Source organism: Zonotrichia leucophrys, chromosome 4A (genome assembly GCF_028769735.1).
Source record: "Zonotrichia leucophrys gambelii isolate GWCS_2022_RI chromosome 4A, RI_Zleu_2.0, whole genome shotgun sequence".
In the NCBI taxonomy this organism is placed as follows: Eukaryota; Metazoa; Chordata; class Aves; order Passeriformes; family Passerellidae; genus Zonotrichia; species Zonotrichia leucophrys.
Genome location: NC_088174.1, coordinates 12,965,263 through 12,979,575, shown reverse-complemented (window position 1 = coordinate 12,979,575; position 14,313 = coordinate 12,965,263). Strand labels below are relative to the sequence as shown.

The window sequence follows — 14,313 nt, the reverse complement described above, 5'->3', positions numbered from 1 at the left end:
TTTTGGAGCAGAAATAAGCAGAGAAAGAGGGTAGACTATAGAAAGCTAGAATATTTTTTCATGGGCTCCATGCTTACTAATTTATCTAAGGCTGATGGCATTTTGTGACTGTGGCTGTGTTTATTTCACCCACAGGGGTATTTTCTTGACACTATTAAAACCCCCCCACATCATTACTCACTTCATGCCCACCAGTCCCTCTGTATCACTGTACTCACTCCCTTTGTATCTCATTCTTTCAGTCTCTGTTGCCCCACTATGAATATACATCCTTCACCCTCCCAAGGCTCTTTTTTAATATGTTCTCTCCTTTCTTAACCCTCTTGCCATGGTGTTATCTAACTCAACAACTTCAGATTTCCTCATTTCAATAGTTCTGTTCCACAGCACAACTTTCCCTCATTACCCTCCTCAGCCCTTTGAGGGTCACTCTGACACTTTTCTTTCCACATATATTCCCATTAAAGTTCTCTTGGTTACAGTAAATCCTGGTCAGACAGTAGGATGATGTGCCTGGCACTGGAAAATTTGAGAACACGGAGCAGATGTTTTTGAGCTCTCAGCCACATTTTGGATATTGTTGGCTTTTTCCTTAACAGTATCCTGGTACATGGCATTTGAAGCTGTTTGCTGCCCTTAGTGGCAAGGACATAATATAATAACTCCACAATAAAAATAAATAGCAAAATCCACATAGTTTAGTGCTGTAGTCAGATCCTGCAGGTGGCTTTTGTATTAAGAGAATCAGCATATTTGTGAGTAGATTTCCATTCAGAGCTAGAAGTTTTGCTAGGAACTTTCACCTGAATTGCCTTTTAGGCAATTCTAGCCATGGAAAATGAAGGTATGGAAGCTGTTCCAAGCTGTGAAATGCTTGTGCTGAAGCAGCAGACAAGGATTTTGGTGCAGATTTTGTAAAAGTGTCATATTGCTTTTAGAGAATGGTGGCAGCAAAAGGGGATTAACAGTATATTCCTTTCACAGCTGCAGATCCTAAGTTTCCAGTGAATAAGACTTGTCATAATTATAAGAAATTAGGCAAAATTATTTGCATATTTACATTCTCAGTCTTTGCAGGAGATGGCAATTCTGTACCACCTCACAAAAGGATGTCATTATGGGCTGTGGTAGGCCATAGTGTAAGGGGCACAGGACTGTGAAAGGTATTTCTCCTCTGCAGTAATACAAGATAAGGATTTTTTCTCTGGATTTTTCCAATATAAATACATAAAAAAAATCCTGTAAATATTTTAAATGTAATCTCCTGGGTCTTTTAACTCAACTCCATGCATCTTTGTGCATGTCAGCACAAGTTCTTCATTAATAGTATCATTTCAATGAAAGAATGTAAGCATCAACAACAGCGGATGAGACACAGAGTCCCTGAACATAGAAAAATGGAATATGCTCCAGTCTTGATTAATAAAAAATGCAAGGAGGTACCATAATAAATATTAACGTACAGAAACAAGAGTTCTAATCAGTTATCTAGAAGCGTCTACCCTCAATTGTTTAAGAGAATAATTCATCCAGGTGTGTTCCCAACTAAGGTAGTTGAAATGTTGAAAACCCCTAACTTTTCTATCTTAACAGTTTCAACACCTAGCACTCTGACAAAAGAACTGTTTTATTCCAGGAGAAAATTAAGACCTTTTAAAATTTGATGCTGGGAAAGACCCTGAAGCCCCCTGCATGTAAGAGACAAATATGTACAACAGTTATTGCAGAAAAATACTATAAAGTAAGCACAAACTTTGATCCTTTGATCACTTAGAGTGGGTTTGCCCAAGTCAGTCCAAACCTGAAGACTGTCCAGATCTCGGATCACGCCTCATAACGAGTTGTACAGCAGATTTCTGAATGCTTAGCATACTTTCATTGCAATCAAATCCCTGGTACGTGCTTCAGCAGCTGGGGAGGGCTGGGGAGAACACTGGGAAAGCCCGCGGGACTCAGGTCGGAGAGGAGCTAATCTCGAAGCAGGTTATAAAACCTTTTCCCCACTGAGACGGGAAAACGCGCCAGGTTTGTGGCCGGGGCGGGACTCGAACCCGGATCCTCCTCCAGGTCACGGCCCGGCCACGCCCCCGCGGCGCGCGCGTCCTAGCGACCGTTGCGGCGTTTCAAACACACACACGCTCCTCCCACAGCCAATCAGCGCGCGCGCCGGCCCCGGGGGCTGTCGGGAGTTCTCCCGCCGCGGAAGCAGTGCCGGGGTGCGGAGCCACCGCGCATGCGCCTTTCCAGGCGGGCGGCGCTGCCTGCGCCCCGATCCCCGCGCATGCGCAGTGCGCGGCGGCGGCGGGCGCGGAGCGCGGTCGGCGCCGAGGGAAGCACCGGGAGCAGCGGGAGCGCTCCCACCGCCACCGCGGGCAGCGGCACCGGCTGCAGCCGCTGGAGGAATCGGCCGCCCCCGGGCCGCCCCCGGGATGCGGCGCTGCTGCGGCCGCCCCCCCCGCCGGGCTCGGCGCGCCCCCGGGCTGAGCCCGCGGCGCCGCCCGCGGGGCCTGTAGGGCCGGGGCAGCGGCGGCCCGAGGAGCCGCGGCGGCCGCCGGCAGTGAATGGGCGCCGCCGCGGGGCGGAGGAGCCGGAGCCGCCGCCGCCGCGATGGCTCAGGAGAAGATGGAGCTGGACCTGGAGCTGCCGCCGGGGAGCGCCGCGGCCCCGGGCGACGGCGGCGGCCTGAGGCGGTCGAACAGCGCCCCGCTCATCCACGGGCTCAGGTGAGGGGCCCGGGGGTCGCCGCTGCCCACCGGGGACCTGGGCCAGGCCCGGTGCTCCCTCAGCGGCCTGCGGATCGTGTCCCGCAGGGCCGCCGGTGCCCCCTTGTCCCCTTCCACTGCTCGCCGCGCTCCCGGCCACAGCAGCGCTCCCGTTCAAATCAAATGGTGTTTGCAGCGCTGTGCCGGCTGCAGCGCGTGTCACAGCACTGTGGGGCTGTAAGTAAAGCGCACCCAAAAAAGCTGCTCACAAAACTTTGTTTTCTCCCCCTGCAGTGACAACTCCCAGGTGTTTCAGCCTTACGTGTTGCGGACTCGCAGGAACAGCACAACAGTTATGAGCCGCCATGGAATGGTGAGGAATCTGAAGCATGTCATGTTTACACACATCAGGGCATAATTGGAGTAGAGAAATGAAGTTAAACTTGATTTGTATTTGCACTAAGTATCCTAGCAAGCTTCCAAGCTGCAGAATAAGCAGTTTTTCATCTCTAACTGCAATGTATAGTGAAATAATACTGGTATGTTGACTGTCCCCAAGAAGACAAGAGTAGTTGGCATTTTATGTGACTCCCCATATTAAGTCCAATTTTAAAGTTAATTTAGGCCTGTGTTAGAAGAGTAAAATGCTGTCAGAATTTAGTGTCCTGAAAGGGTGTTTTACTGTGTTCTGAAAATGGACAGTGTCACAGTTCTTTGTTGACCTGTTTGACATAGTGCTCTTTTTTTGCAAAGGCAGAACACTAGACCTCAGAAAATCACTGAAAGAAGAGACATTTATTTGTTGCTCTCTGATAGTGTACACTACTGCAGTTGTTAAACTTTTCAGAAATGTTACATTTCTTTTTTCTACCCTATCCTTGTCAGGTGAGGCATTTGTGTGCTCTTTCCACTGAAATTTTTCTGTCTTGTCTGAGGATAGTGAAGATTGAATATTGCATTTCTCAAAACCTTAAATTCCTGACATAAGTTTTCTCTCTGTCTTCTGTTCAGGAAAAGTGACAGGGACTTTTAATTCAAAGTCTTCTGTTGTGAGACTTCTTAGGAATCCAGAATTTTGGAGCATGTCAGTAGGTGTGACACTGGACAAACAGCCATCCTGAGTGGGAACTGTCGGCCCATTTATATGTGGTGTTAGAGTTCCAGAGAAATTAAATGCATAAAATTGCACACAATTGAAAACTTGCAGAAGTTAAGCTTTAGGGAGTGTTGTTCAAGACTGGGTTGAAGCACTGAGATTTCTCCTTTCCAACAGCCAGCAGGTTGAGTTGGGTGTCCTACAGGAGTTTGTCATATCCTGGGCAGTGGGGAATTGTGTAACAATCACAGTTTCATTTGTAGTATCTCCCTTGTCTAAATGGCATCTGTAGCTATTTGTGCACTGGAGATGCTGAGCAGTATCTGCCTGCAAGTCACATCTGTGCCACTTGCTGAGTGATACCAGGAATTTGTGAGTGGTAAAACAAGTCTTTTGTCTTGAAGGTCAGTGTTTGCTTTTTTGCAACATTGTTTGAGTCACCCACATGCAGTTGTGCAGCTCATTTTGAGCTCCCTAAGAATGAAGTTGATGGTAAATAGTGTGCATGCAAGCAGTGGTGTGTGATTTAATCATTGTGGCTGTCACTTTTTTCCCCAGTTTTTGTCATCATCTCCCATTCGTATTCCTAGCAGCCGACTTCATCAGATCAGGAGGGTGAGTGGAGTTTTTATCTGTGTGTTCAGTAACAGAATGAAAAGTACTGTGTGATATTGAAGTGATACTCACTTGCACAGTGAGGGTTTCTTTCCTATTGAGTATTTCAAGTACTGAAGAAAACTGAATATTTCTTAAGACTTAATTTCATCAAGGAAGATGCCCTGCAAGGCTTATTGTTGTGTTTAAGCTACCTTGCATTTTAAGAGTATTTCATTTAAGAGAAGCAGTGAGCTGGACTGGTGGCTGTCCTGTCTCTCTGTGTAGTGGTTCTGCTGTTCATATTTCAATCCTGATGGCAAATAATGGAATCACAAGTGTTATTTCAAGTACCTGTGATGAGTCAAATGTTATGGGAAAACTTAGGACATTTATTTCTTGCAGGAGGAAGGAGTGGATTTAATGAACAGAGAAGCAGCACATGAAAGGTGAGTGTTACTGAAAGAAGGTGATAAAATAGCCAGAGTTATCCTCTTTGTAGCTACTGATGGGGTTTTTTGTATTCTAGGGAAGTGCAGACAGCAATGCAGATAAGCCAGTCATGGGAGGAAAGCTTGAGCCTGGTAATCTTTTTATAGATGTTTCCTATTTAATTCCACTTTTACACTCAAATGATGAATTTAAGGGAAAGAGAGGAATTAACTGTGAAAATAATTTAAGAAGAATTTAAGCCCATCTGCTTTTAGCTACTTTGTGCATTTGACCCAATGACTTTCCATTAGAAGGTTGTGCCTTGGATTTCAGGGTAATGTCCTGTGCCAGTGTTAAGTCTGAAACTTTGTATTCACAGAGCGACAATGACTTGGACAAGTCTGAGAAATCTTTTTCCCCAAAGAGAATAGACTTTGTTCCAGTTTCACCTGCACCTTCACCTACAAGAGGAATAGGAAAGGTAGGATAAGTCAAATACCAGGCTGAGACAATATCTCAGAATTCTGGACCAAGCTAAACTGTCAAGATCTGTAACTTCACAAATTGTTCCATAGTTTAAAAAACCCCTCAACAACACAACTGAACAAGCACCAAAAAAGCCAAGTCCATATTTTGTTGGTTTCTTAGAATCAAATGGTTGCCATCTGGGAGCCTGCAGAGTTTAAGCAGTGAAACACTGGATGATTTCAGTTGCTGTGTTGGGTGGGTTGGGATTCTGGTTCTAGGGAAGCTGGAACAGCTCATGAAAATAGTCATGGACAGCATCTCCAGGTGCAGAAGTGGGGGGTTTTGGGGAAGAATGACCAAAATTGAACTGCAAATCTGTGTGGTAAGAGATGAAAATGTGTCCATCAGTTATGGAAAGGAAGGCAAAAATGTTCTCTGAAGGAGGACTTGGGTGTGTTGGACTTGTTCTGAAAACTGATGGCAGCTGCCAGAGAAGGAGCTGCATGGTAGATAAACTACTTCTCCAGTGAGGATTGGAAAACTGAAATGTGGCACAGAGAAGCTGGCACTGGGTGTGAAGATGGGCTGCTTGACCTTGTTGGCCCCCTCTTGTGTGATTCTGCTTTTGTACCGAGCAGGAGCAATCTCTGCTCCCACCAGATTGGTGCCTGTAACAGCCACACATGAGCCCTGGGTAAATGTGTTCCTGGGAAAACACTGGTGCTGCCAGCTGGTTCTGCACCTTTGCAATTCTGACTGTAAAGCACTAGCAGATAACTTGACAGAAAGATTTTTGTGTTTAGCTAGAAGCATTCATGGGCTAAGCTCAAATTAGCTGCAGAATCACAGAGCTAAATATCCTGTTTTACTCTGGAATATTGTCAGTTTTCAGGTCAGATGTATTTTGAGTAAACTCAACTTGTTTGTTTAAGAAGCCCCTTGAAAGAAGTAAGTCCTAGTACTGTACTGCTGTTTCTAAATGTAACAAAGAACAGAAACAATTCTCTTATTTAGAGAACAGTATCTATTTCAATTTTACTTCTCTTGTGGGTTTCAAGTTTAGTTAATCTGAGCAGAATTGCATGGGCCAGTATGTTTTTAAGTTAAATTCTAATACTTGTAAGATTATATTTGATAATAATCTGTGTAATCTGTTGCTAGTTTTTCTTAAAGAATAAAAATGGAATAGAAGAGGGGATATTTGTTTTGGAGGGTGGAGTGTAACATCTGAGTATTTTAAAGGAAATTCTAAATTACCTTCATTTGAACTTTCTTCCTGCAGCAATGTTTTTCACCATCATTGCAAATGTTTGTGAGCAGTAATGGATTGCCTCCAAGCCCTATTCCCAGTCCAACAAGGCGATTCTGCAAGTAAGAAATGAGTGTCTGTCGTGCTAACATTGGAATTTAAGCCAAAGATTAATTCAAGTTGATGTTAAGGCATTAAAAGAGATTTCAGTTTTACAAGTGCTGAAGCATTGCCACATAAAAATGCTCTGAAAGTTCAGCCTTTGTGTGCTCTTATAGGGCACGTGTCAGCTTTAAACTGGACTTGGTAACTTGGGGGGAAGTCCTCAGGTATTTCAAATTAACTTTGTCAGCAGATTGGTTTAACATAAATACACTGCAAAATTTGGAAAAGGATTGAAATGAGGATGTGATTCACGAAGGGAAGGAGAAAACCTTAGAAAATCTTCTACAACTTTGTGTGGCAGATAATCTGCTCTAATAGGCAGCAATTTGTTATCTATGTATTTAGATTCCACAAAAATCCCAGTTGTGCAGGAATAGTTTTGAAGAATGCTTCATATGCTGTGATTGTGTTGATTTGGTGCAAACTGGAACCTTTACAGGCCTGACTCTCAGTGTTCTCTCTTCAGCAGGAGGAGTCAAAGTCCAATCAACTGCATCAGGCCCAGTGTTCTTGGCCCCATTAAAAGAAAAGGTATGTGTATTCACCTTACCTTAATATGGATGTAGTTTTCTAGCTGGATACATTTTTTTGTAATTCTGTAAATATAATGCACTTGTGTCCACAATGAACTGTAATTTACCAAGCATAACTCAAAAATACAATGTAAAGTAGCTAATCTAAAACACAGGAATGAAAAACTTAAAAACAGCTACTGCTTGACAGAGGCAAACTTTGTTATACATCAGATTAAATGTCAGAGCTTACAAATGTTCAAAACATTCCTCCAAGTACCACTGAACAGTGCACACCCTTCAGATCATCTTAGGAATGTTGCTTATCATGCAGTATCTGCTAAACTTAGTACTGAATGTTTGTTTTCACTCTGAAAGTTCAGAAGGTGAGTGTTTAGAGAAATGGAATAGATCAGTGCCCTCTCCTCCTGAAGGAGGAAAATACATTCTTTCCTGGAACTGTGCCTTGTTAGATATTTACAAGTAACATCCTCAAACAAATCTCCACAGTAGAACTGTAAAAATGAGATATTCCTAAACTGTGCCTTTAGCTGTGCTTATCATTTCTGCTTTTTTTTTTTTTTAACTTAGGTATTCTTAACTGCACCAAAAACATCATTTTATTGTACAAGACTTACATTTAGGCTTTGAGAAAAGTTACTGGTTTTGTTGGCTTTTTTTTAGTACTGCTTGTCCTGTCAGATAAAGAACATTGTCTAACTGATACTGATTTGACAGAGGAGAGAGAAAAGTTTTCTCATAGATGTCAGTTCTATCTTGGCTTTTATTTCCTGTGTATTTTAAAGGCACTAAAATTGATCAAAAGTTTATTAAACTAAATGATCAATAAGGAATAAATATCCACATTTACACAAATTGTAAAAGCAGTGCAGGTAGACAGACTGGCCTTTCCTCACCAAATCCATGGGCTCCCATGGAACATCTTTTGCAAAGTGGAGGTATGAGTTTTCCTTTTCTTTCTTGAAATATATGGAAATTTTTAAAATGCTGCCTAATTTTGAAACATCTAATCCATGTAAATGAACTTGCTTTCTTTTCCTAAATATGTGGTCCTGGTTTTTTCTGAATTTCAGCCATAGATGTACAGTAGGAGAAGGAAAGCCATGAACTGAAGAACTTTTCACTGCCACAGAGGATTTATATTGGTGGATTCTGCAATGTATTGTAGCACTGCAGATTTGTCCCTGTGAAATTTAAGGGGCAAAAGTGTTGGTGTTTTGTTCATTTTTCTGCAAGACCAAATATTTTATAAATGTTTTTTGCCCTTTCTGCTTGCTAGAAGTTCCTTGCCTTAAGATAGGAATGTATTCTCTGGGCTGAAGGAGATGAAATTTGTGGAAGTTACCAGTCTTTTATAAAATGTAGCAGTGTGATTCTGTTGCAGAATGTATAGACTGGTTTGGTATAATGTTCAGTTTCTGTCAGGTTTTTGAGCTGACTCTGAAACTACTGAAAAGTGTAGGTAAAAGCCAGAAATTGTTACTATTTCATGCTTTTTTTTCCCAAAGTGAGAATGAAAATATACTGTAGATGAGAGAGTTTGGGTTTTTTAAATTTATTTTCAAGTTTATGGTATTTTCAAATGTGTATTGTAGAGCAGCTGTTAGTGAGCCAGCTCATTCTCACTGCAGATTATACTAAACAGATTACATGAATTCTCCCCATCATATTTAATCTCTTAATGTCTGTAGATGATTACAGGTACAAAGATAGTCTGATCCATGATGAGTAAGTGGAAATGCTCCCACATGACAGATTTATTCCATTCAGCTTCCCTGTAAAAGTGTTCCCATGCATCAGAATTCATTGTACAGGGGAGGGTGAATCTGAACCCAGCTGTCATTCTTATTTTCATAATCACTAAACTTCATATTTTGACTTATATCAGTTACCTCATCTCAGCTGTTTACTTAAAATATGTCATGGTAATTAGTTTGCTTTAGATTATTTTGTCTGATTGCAGTACAAGCAGCAAGTTTTATGTTTTTGAGATCATTGTAGCCCCTCAGATACTGCTGAAATTTTAGCTAGGGATAGACTGGATGGTCTAACAAAAGCTATCATCAAATTGATGTCTTAGTCTTGGTTGGCTGAATTGGAGAACTGGTGTTACAAATGCAACCTTGGGGTGTTGTAGGTCAAACCTGTCTTTTACAGCAGGCAAATATTAAATGTATATTGCAGGCTCAAGTGAGTTTGATTATTTGCACTGTTTTCCTTAGGTGAAATGGAAACTGAAAGTCAGCCAAAGAGACTTTTCCAAGGAACAACCAACATGCTTTCTCCAGATGTTACACATCTGACAGATCTCAGTTCATGGTAAAATATTTCACATGCCCTGAAATGCCAAAACAAGGAATGTGCATTTATCACGAGCTTTCTAGTTGGTTTTTTTTTTCCAGGAAAAAAAATACTTTGTGTGTCTCTTGTGGATGTGTATTAATGGAAGCTGCCCTGTGACAATGGTCCTTCTCCTTTGATCAATTCTTCCTGAACAGACCCTAGCTTAGATTTTGGGTATCAAAGCTTTTACACTGAATATAATTGTTGCAAATCCCTGTTGATTCATAAGCAAAGTTACTTCAGTTCATCACTGCCGTGTGTTATAGGCAGTGGTTGTAGAGTATCTGTGGCACTTCACTGAATACTTAGAAAATGTGTGTGGGTTCTTGATTGTTCTTGTCCCTAAGTTCATGATTTTTAGAATTATCTTCCTTTATTACAACCATAAAATACCAAGGGGTTTTTTTTGTGTTGAGTCAGAGACTACGTATTCAAAAATACGAGCTGTTATTATTGTAATTTCAGACTTTCACTACAGACTTGAAATTGCCTGGATGCTTTTTTCCATGTTGCTTCCCCCTAAATTGAAAAAGCATCAATTTATGTGCCCTCTGGGATCTTGTATCTAGACTTCAAAATCCAAACACAGGAATTCTGTGAGAAAAATAGGTCTCAATCTTGCTTTGAGTAGTGCCGTGTTAAAGAGCATACCAGCTAATTAATGATAGCTTTGCTGCTTTACTGATTAATTTATTATTTTTCCTTTACTATAAGCTTTTAAGGTTTTATATTTACTTGTTGTCACCTCCTTTCTATGATTAAAATCACCTTCATGATTTATTCTGCATGTTAAAAAAACCCAATAATTCTGCTCCTCGTTCCCATGAGGAGCATGAATATCTCTAACATGCTACAGAAAACAAGGAGTTTTCAGGGCTGCCAGTCTTGCAGGAAAGACTGAGTGGTAGTATAGGTCTCCTACAGGTCCTGTGCAAGGGGGAAGCTTTGCTCAGAGCCTCGTGGCCCTGCACTAAAGGAGCTTTTTCCCTTTCCCCAGCCTGTCCTCGGATATTCTGGACGGGAGCAGCAGCAGCGTTGGCTCCTCCTCGGACTCCCTGACTAAAGGCAGCATCACCACGGAGTCCCCAGTGCCCTGCTCCAACTCCTGCTCCTCCTTCATTCTCATGGATGACTTCTCACCCAAGTGACTTCACCCAGTCCTGAGTCAGTGTCTGGCTGTGCTGTCCCCTCGCTGTACGCTCGTACAGAGAAATGAACTCTGATCCTTGAACCATTCATATGAGGTTTATTAAAAGGAAAAATTGTTGTTACTGTAATCCTTGGCTACTTTCCAGTGATTTTGTTTTTTTTTAATTTATCCATTTAATGGACATTGTAGACCATATTAATGTCTGGTTTTGCAAATTTATTTTTTAAACAAGATGTCTGCTGATATTATACTAACTTTTGCTTTCAGGAACTTGCATACACTTTTTGATTCCAGGAATAGGTATCTACCTATTAGTGTTGCAATTTTTAGGAATGTATTTCTGTCATTATCATGGTCGCTATGTTTAGGGAAATAACTTGGTTTGGAAGGATTTGAAAATACTAATTTATTCTCTGGCACTTCTACTATTGAGTAAAATTACTCTTGCTTTTTTTGTTTTTTGTTTTTTTCAGTTACTAGCCTCAAATTCCTTTATGGAAGGGAGAAAAAATATTTTATTTCCTTAGTGCTGCTAGTCATTTTTATGAATTCATTTACAGAAGACCACATTGAGTGTGGAAATGTCACTCTATTACATTAAACTAAAAACCCCACAGCAAAATAACTAATGACTGTCACTTTTGCCATCAGTGAAGAAATAATAATACTCTGCAAACAATTAAATTAGCTGCATAGTTCTCTTCCCAGAACATTTGTCCTGCAGATTGTATGAAATAAGATCATTATTCAGCAAGATTTGGCCAGGAAAAATTAATCCACACCTCGATTGAAGACATACAGTGCAGATAACTAAGTTAATTAAACTACTGTGTAGGAGAACCATGTATGGCACCATCGATGTCTCCTGTGGCATTGAGGTCATAAGTATTTTTGTGCCTTAGGGGACATTGTTACAAAATTATGGAATGTAAACCAGAGGGGTGGGTGGGGAAAGTCCTTTGTGTACAGCTTGTTTATAGAGTGCTTACCAAGCCTGCCGGGGGTGCTGCTTCCCTTTGTGTTCCCTTTGAGGTGTGGAGGTGCTGGGGCAGCCCCAGCTCTGAGGGCAGCCAGGGTGAGACCTTTGCAGCTGCTCGGGGCAGGGTTTGTCCCTTCCTTGGCCATGAGCAGAGCAAACAGCTCAGCAAACGTTGGATCCCTAAGGAAAGGCTTTGGATTGGATGCAAGCTCTGCAAATTGCTTGGTGAAGGAGTTCCCTCTGAGCTATGAGTAGTCTTGATACAGTACCTTGGTCAGTCTGAGGTAGGAACAGATATTTTACTTTTTAAAGACTATAACGGGGCAAAATAAATCCGTTTGTAATCTACTGTGTTATGCTATTTATTATTTATAACTCTGTAAAAAGTCTGTGGTGATGAATTATAGTATTTTTTTATGATTGAATAAGTTTTTTATGTTCAGTAATTGCTGGCTGGTTTGTATTTAATACGCAACGTTGTCTGCCAGAATCATAAGCTTCCATTTTTGAATGTTTGTAACATAAATGCTTTTGTTACCTAAAAAGTACAACTTGTGATCTTTCTGAAAGAAAATAGCACTGAATTTAAAGTAAGATTATGTGCTTTAGATGTGAGCACAATCTCTGGCAATACTGTCTGGCTAAAAGGGAGGGGGAGAACTGTAGTTTTTTCTGTTCTGAAGAAGCCGTTGGGTATCCAGAAGACATGTACATACCAGATTATTTTTAAAAGTGTTTCCATTAAATTGTAAGAAGTACCAGAATGGGCCAACAGTGGCACTATTATTTGTATGATCATTTCCACCTGTGGAACATTAGTTCCCCACTTCAAATAAATGTGCATATTGTAAAATATTGTCCATTGGTGCCATTTTTAAATGAGCTCTACAGTATTGAATGTTAATTTTGTTTGTATATGCACAGTGCTATTTCTTGAACTTTTGATGTCTTAAGTCGCTTAATTATTTTTTTATTCATGCCTGTATCTTCTCTGCCTTCTTGGTGCTTAAGGAAGGCTGCTTTTCCATTTTGCAAAATATTGATAAACAGTCTGTGATGAAATCCACCCCCTTACCTGTGCCCTGCTTCCCTTCCACCGTGCTTTTACTGGTGTGGAAATCTGAGGGGTGCCAGGAGGGGGAAACCTATTGCATGCTTTCTTAAACCCGAGAAGAGCATAGCTATTGCTTCATTTTGGCTGATTTACCTGTACAATTGATGTATTCCAGATTTGTTTGTTAGTGGAGAGTCCTGTCTGAGTGCTGGCCTCTGTGAACATTCGAATGTAAGCTGCATAAAGCGAGCGCACAAACAGCCACTCTTGTTACAGCAGTTTTTGTAGTGTTCTGCCTATTCCCCACTCTTGGAAGGTCTTGTACAAGACATTGCTCTTTTATAAAATATAAAATATATCCGTAATGCCCTCTCTGGCTGTGTCTGTTGTTTCAGAACCAATGGGTGTTGCTGGGTAACAGGCCCAGGGTAGGCCCAGGCTCTCTTTCACACTCCTTGTGAAAGAGCACAACTTGTTCATTTTGAAACTAAGGTTTCTAACGTGCTGATTATTGATTCTTGCACTTCACTGCCTTTGAGTTGTCAGTGCTCAGAGGATTCACTGATACTGCAGCATACTCTAAAACTGACTTTTAAAAGTTGCATTTCTGGATTTGTTACCTGCCTTGTCTGAGAGAATTAGACACCAGTTGGGAAAGAAGGCCAGCTGGTGCTGGTAGGCAGCTTTAATGTATAACTATTGACATTTAACAACTGGTTTTTATGACTTTACCAGACTTATTGCTGCTGAATTGCCATGTTGAGTGTCTGAGAATTCCTGTCTTTCCCCCACTTCCTTCTTTTTAAAAGGAATCATTAGTGCATATCTTTTTCTGAGAATCACAGTGATGAATTACCTTTAATGTTGTAATAGTTGAGAACTAAGTTAAAATACCTGTGTTATTCAAGCAGCATTTTAGATGGACTATTTTTAATATGTTAATTAGCACAGCATTACAGCAATGGTCTTTGCACAGCTCATTGACCAGCACTGCCTTTAGATCATATCCAGAGCACACTGAATCCTCATTTCATGGCCTTGAAATGCTGGAAGGATTTTACCAATGGTTTAGAAAAATGTGTGTGTCAGCTGTGGAACTCTGTATGTTTTGATAATATCAAGTGTTCTGCATCAGGAAATGGATCCCAGTGTGCATGTTTCATTCTCCTTCATTGAATTTCAAATGGGGGGATCATGGGCCCAAAAGCCTGTATTTAAGGGGCTGTTTTTCTGACTGTATGTGATTAAATACTTTCTCCTACAATGGAAGTAATTAAACTGTCAGTGGGTGAGGATGTAAATCTGAGTCCTGCAGACTTTATTGGAAAACTCATTTTTGAAAGGCTCGAGGAACTCTATGCTGCATAAAAACTAAAGTGGAATTTCTTAAAAATTATTTTGTAAGTCATGATAAAAATAGAGAATCATTTTAATAATTCAAAATGCTAAAAACATTTTAAATGCAAAGCTTTATCTTGGCATGTTTCTCCAGGCAGGTCTGTGTTGGGGGCTGTTTGCAGAGGTGGAACTTGAGCAGGCTCAGGCAGA

At 41.2% G+C, this 14,313-nt stretch overlaps 1 protein-coding gene and 1 non-coding gene across 2 annotated transcripts; both read left to right on the top strand.

The window, feature by feature from the left end:
- Positions 1-2,462: 2,462 nt before the first annotated feature.
- PABIR2 (PABIR family member 2) lies at positions 2,463-13,135 on the top strand. The gene is made up of 10 exons (XM_064712591.1): positions 2,463-2,723; positions 2,997-3,075; positions 4,357-4,413; positions 4,798-4,841; positions 4,922-4,976; positions 5,204-5,305; positions 6,575-6,663; positions 7,173-7,237; positions 9,462-9,558; positions 10,580-13,135. The coding sequence occupies exons 1-10, from the start codon at positions 2,608-2,610 to the stop codon at positions 10,728-10,730; spliced, it is 855 nt and encodes a 284-aa protein (XP_064568661.1). The 5' UTR covers positions 2,463-2,607; the 3' UTR covers positions 10,731-13,135.
- Positions 10,365-10,508, top strand: LOC135448006 (small nucleolar RNA U109). Its single transcript, XR_010440374.1, has one exon. It is a non-coding gene; the product is annotated as a small nucleolar RNA U109 (small nucleolar RNA).
- Positions 13,136-14,313: the final 1,178 nt, after the last annotated feature.

What these genes read in the sequence shown, in the direction of transcription:
- PABIR2 (XM_064712591.1), top strand. Translation starts at nt 2,608, where the DNA reads ATGGCTCAGGAGAAGATGGAGCTGGACCTGGAGCTGCCGCCGGGGAGC. An exon ending in CCAACAAGGCGATTCTGCAA is followed by an intron (nt 6,664 to 7,172) that starts GTAAGAAATGAG and finishes TTCTCTCTTCAG; the next exon opens with CAGGAGGAGTCAAAGTCCAA. An exon ending in TGGCCCCATTAAAAGAAAAG is followed by an intron (nt 7,238 to 9,461) that starts GTATGTGTATTC and finishes TGTTTTCCTTAG; the next exon opens with GTGAAATGGAAACTGAAAGT.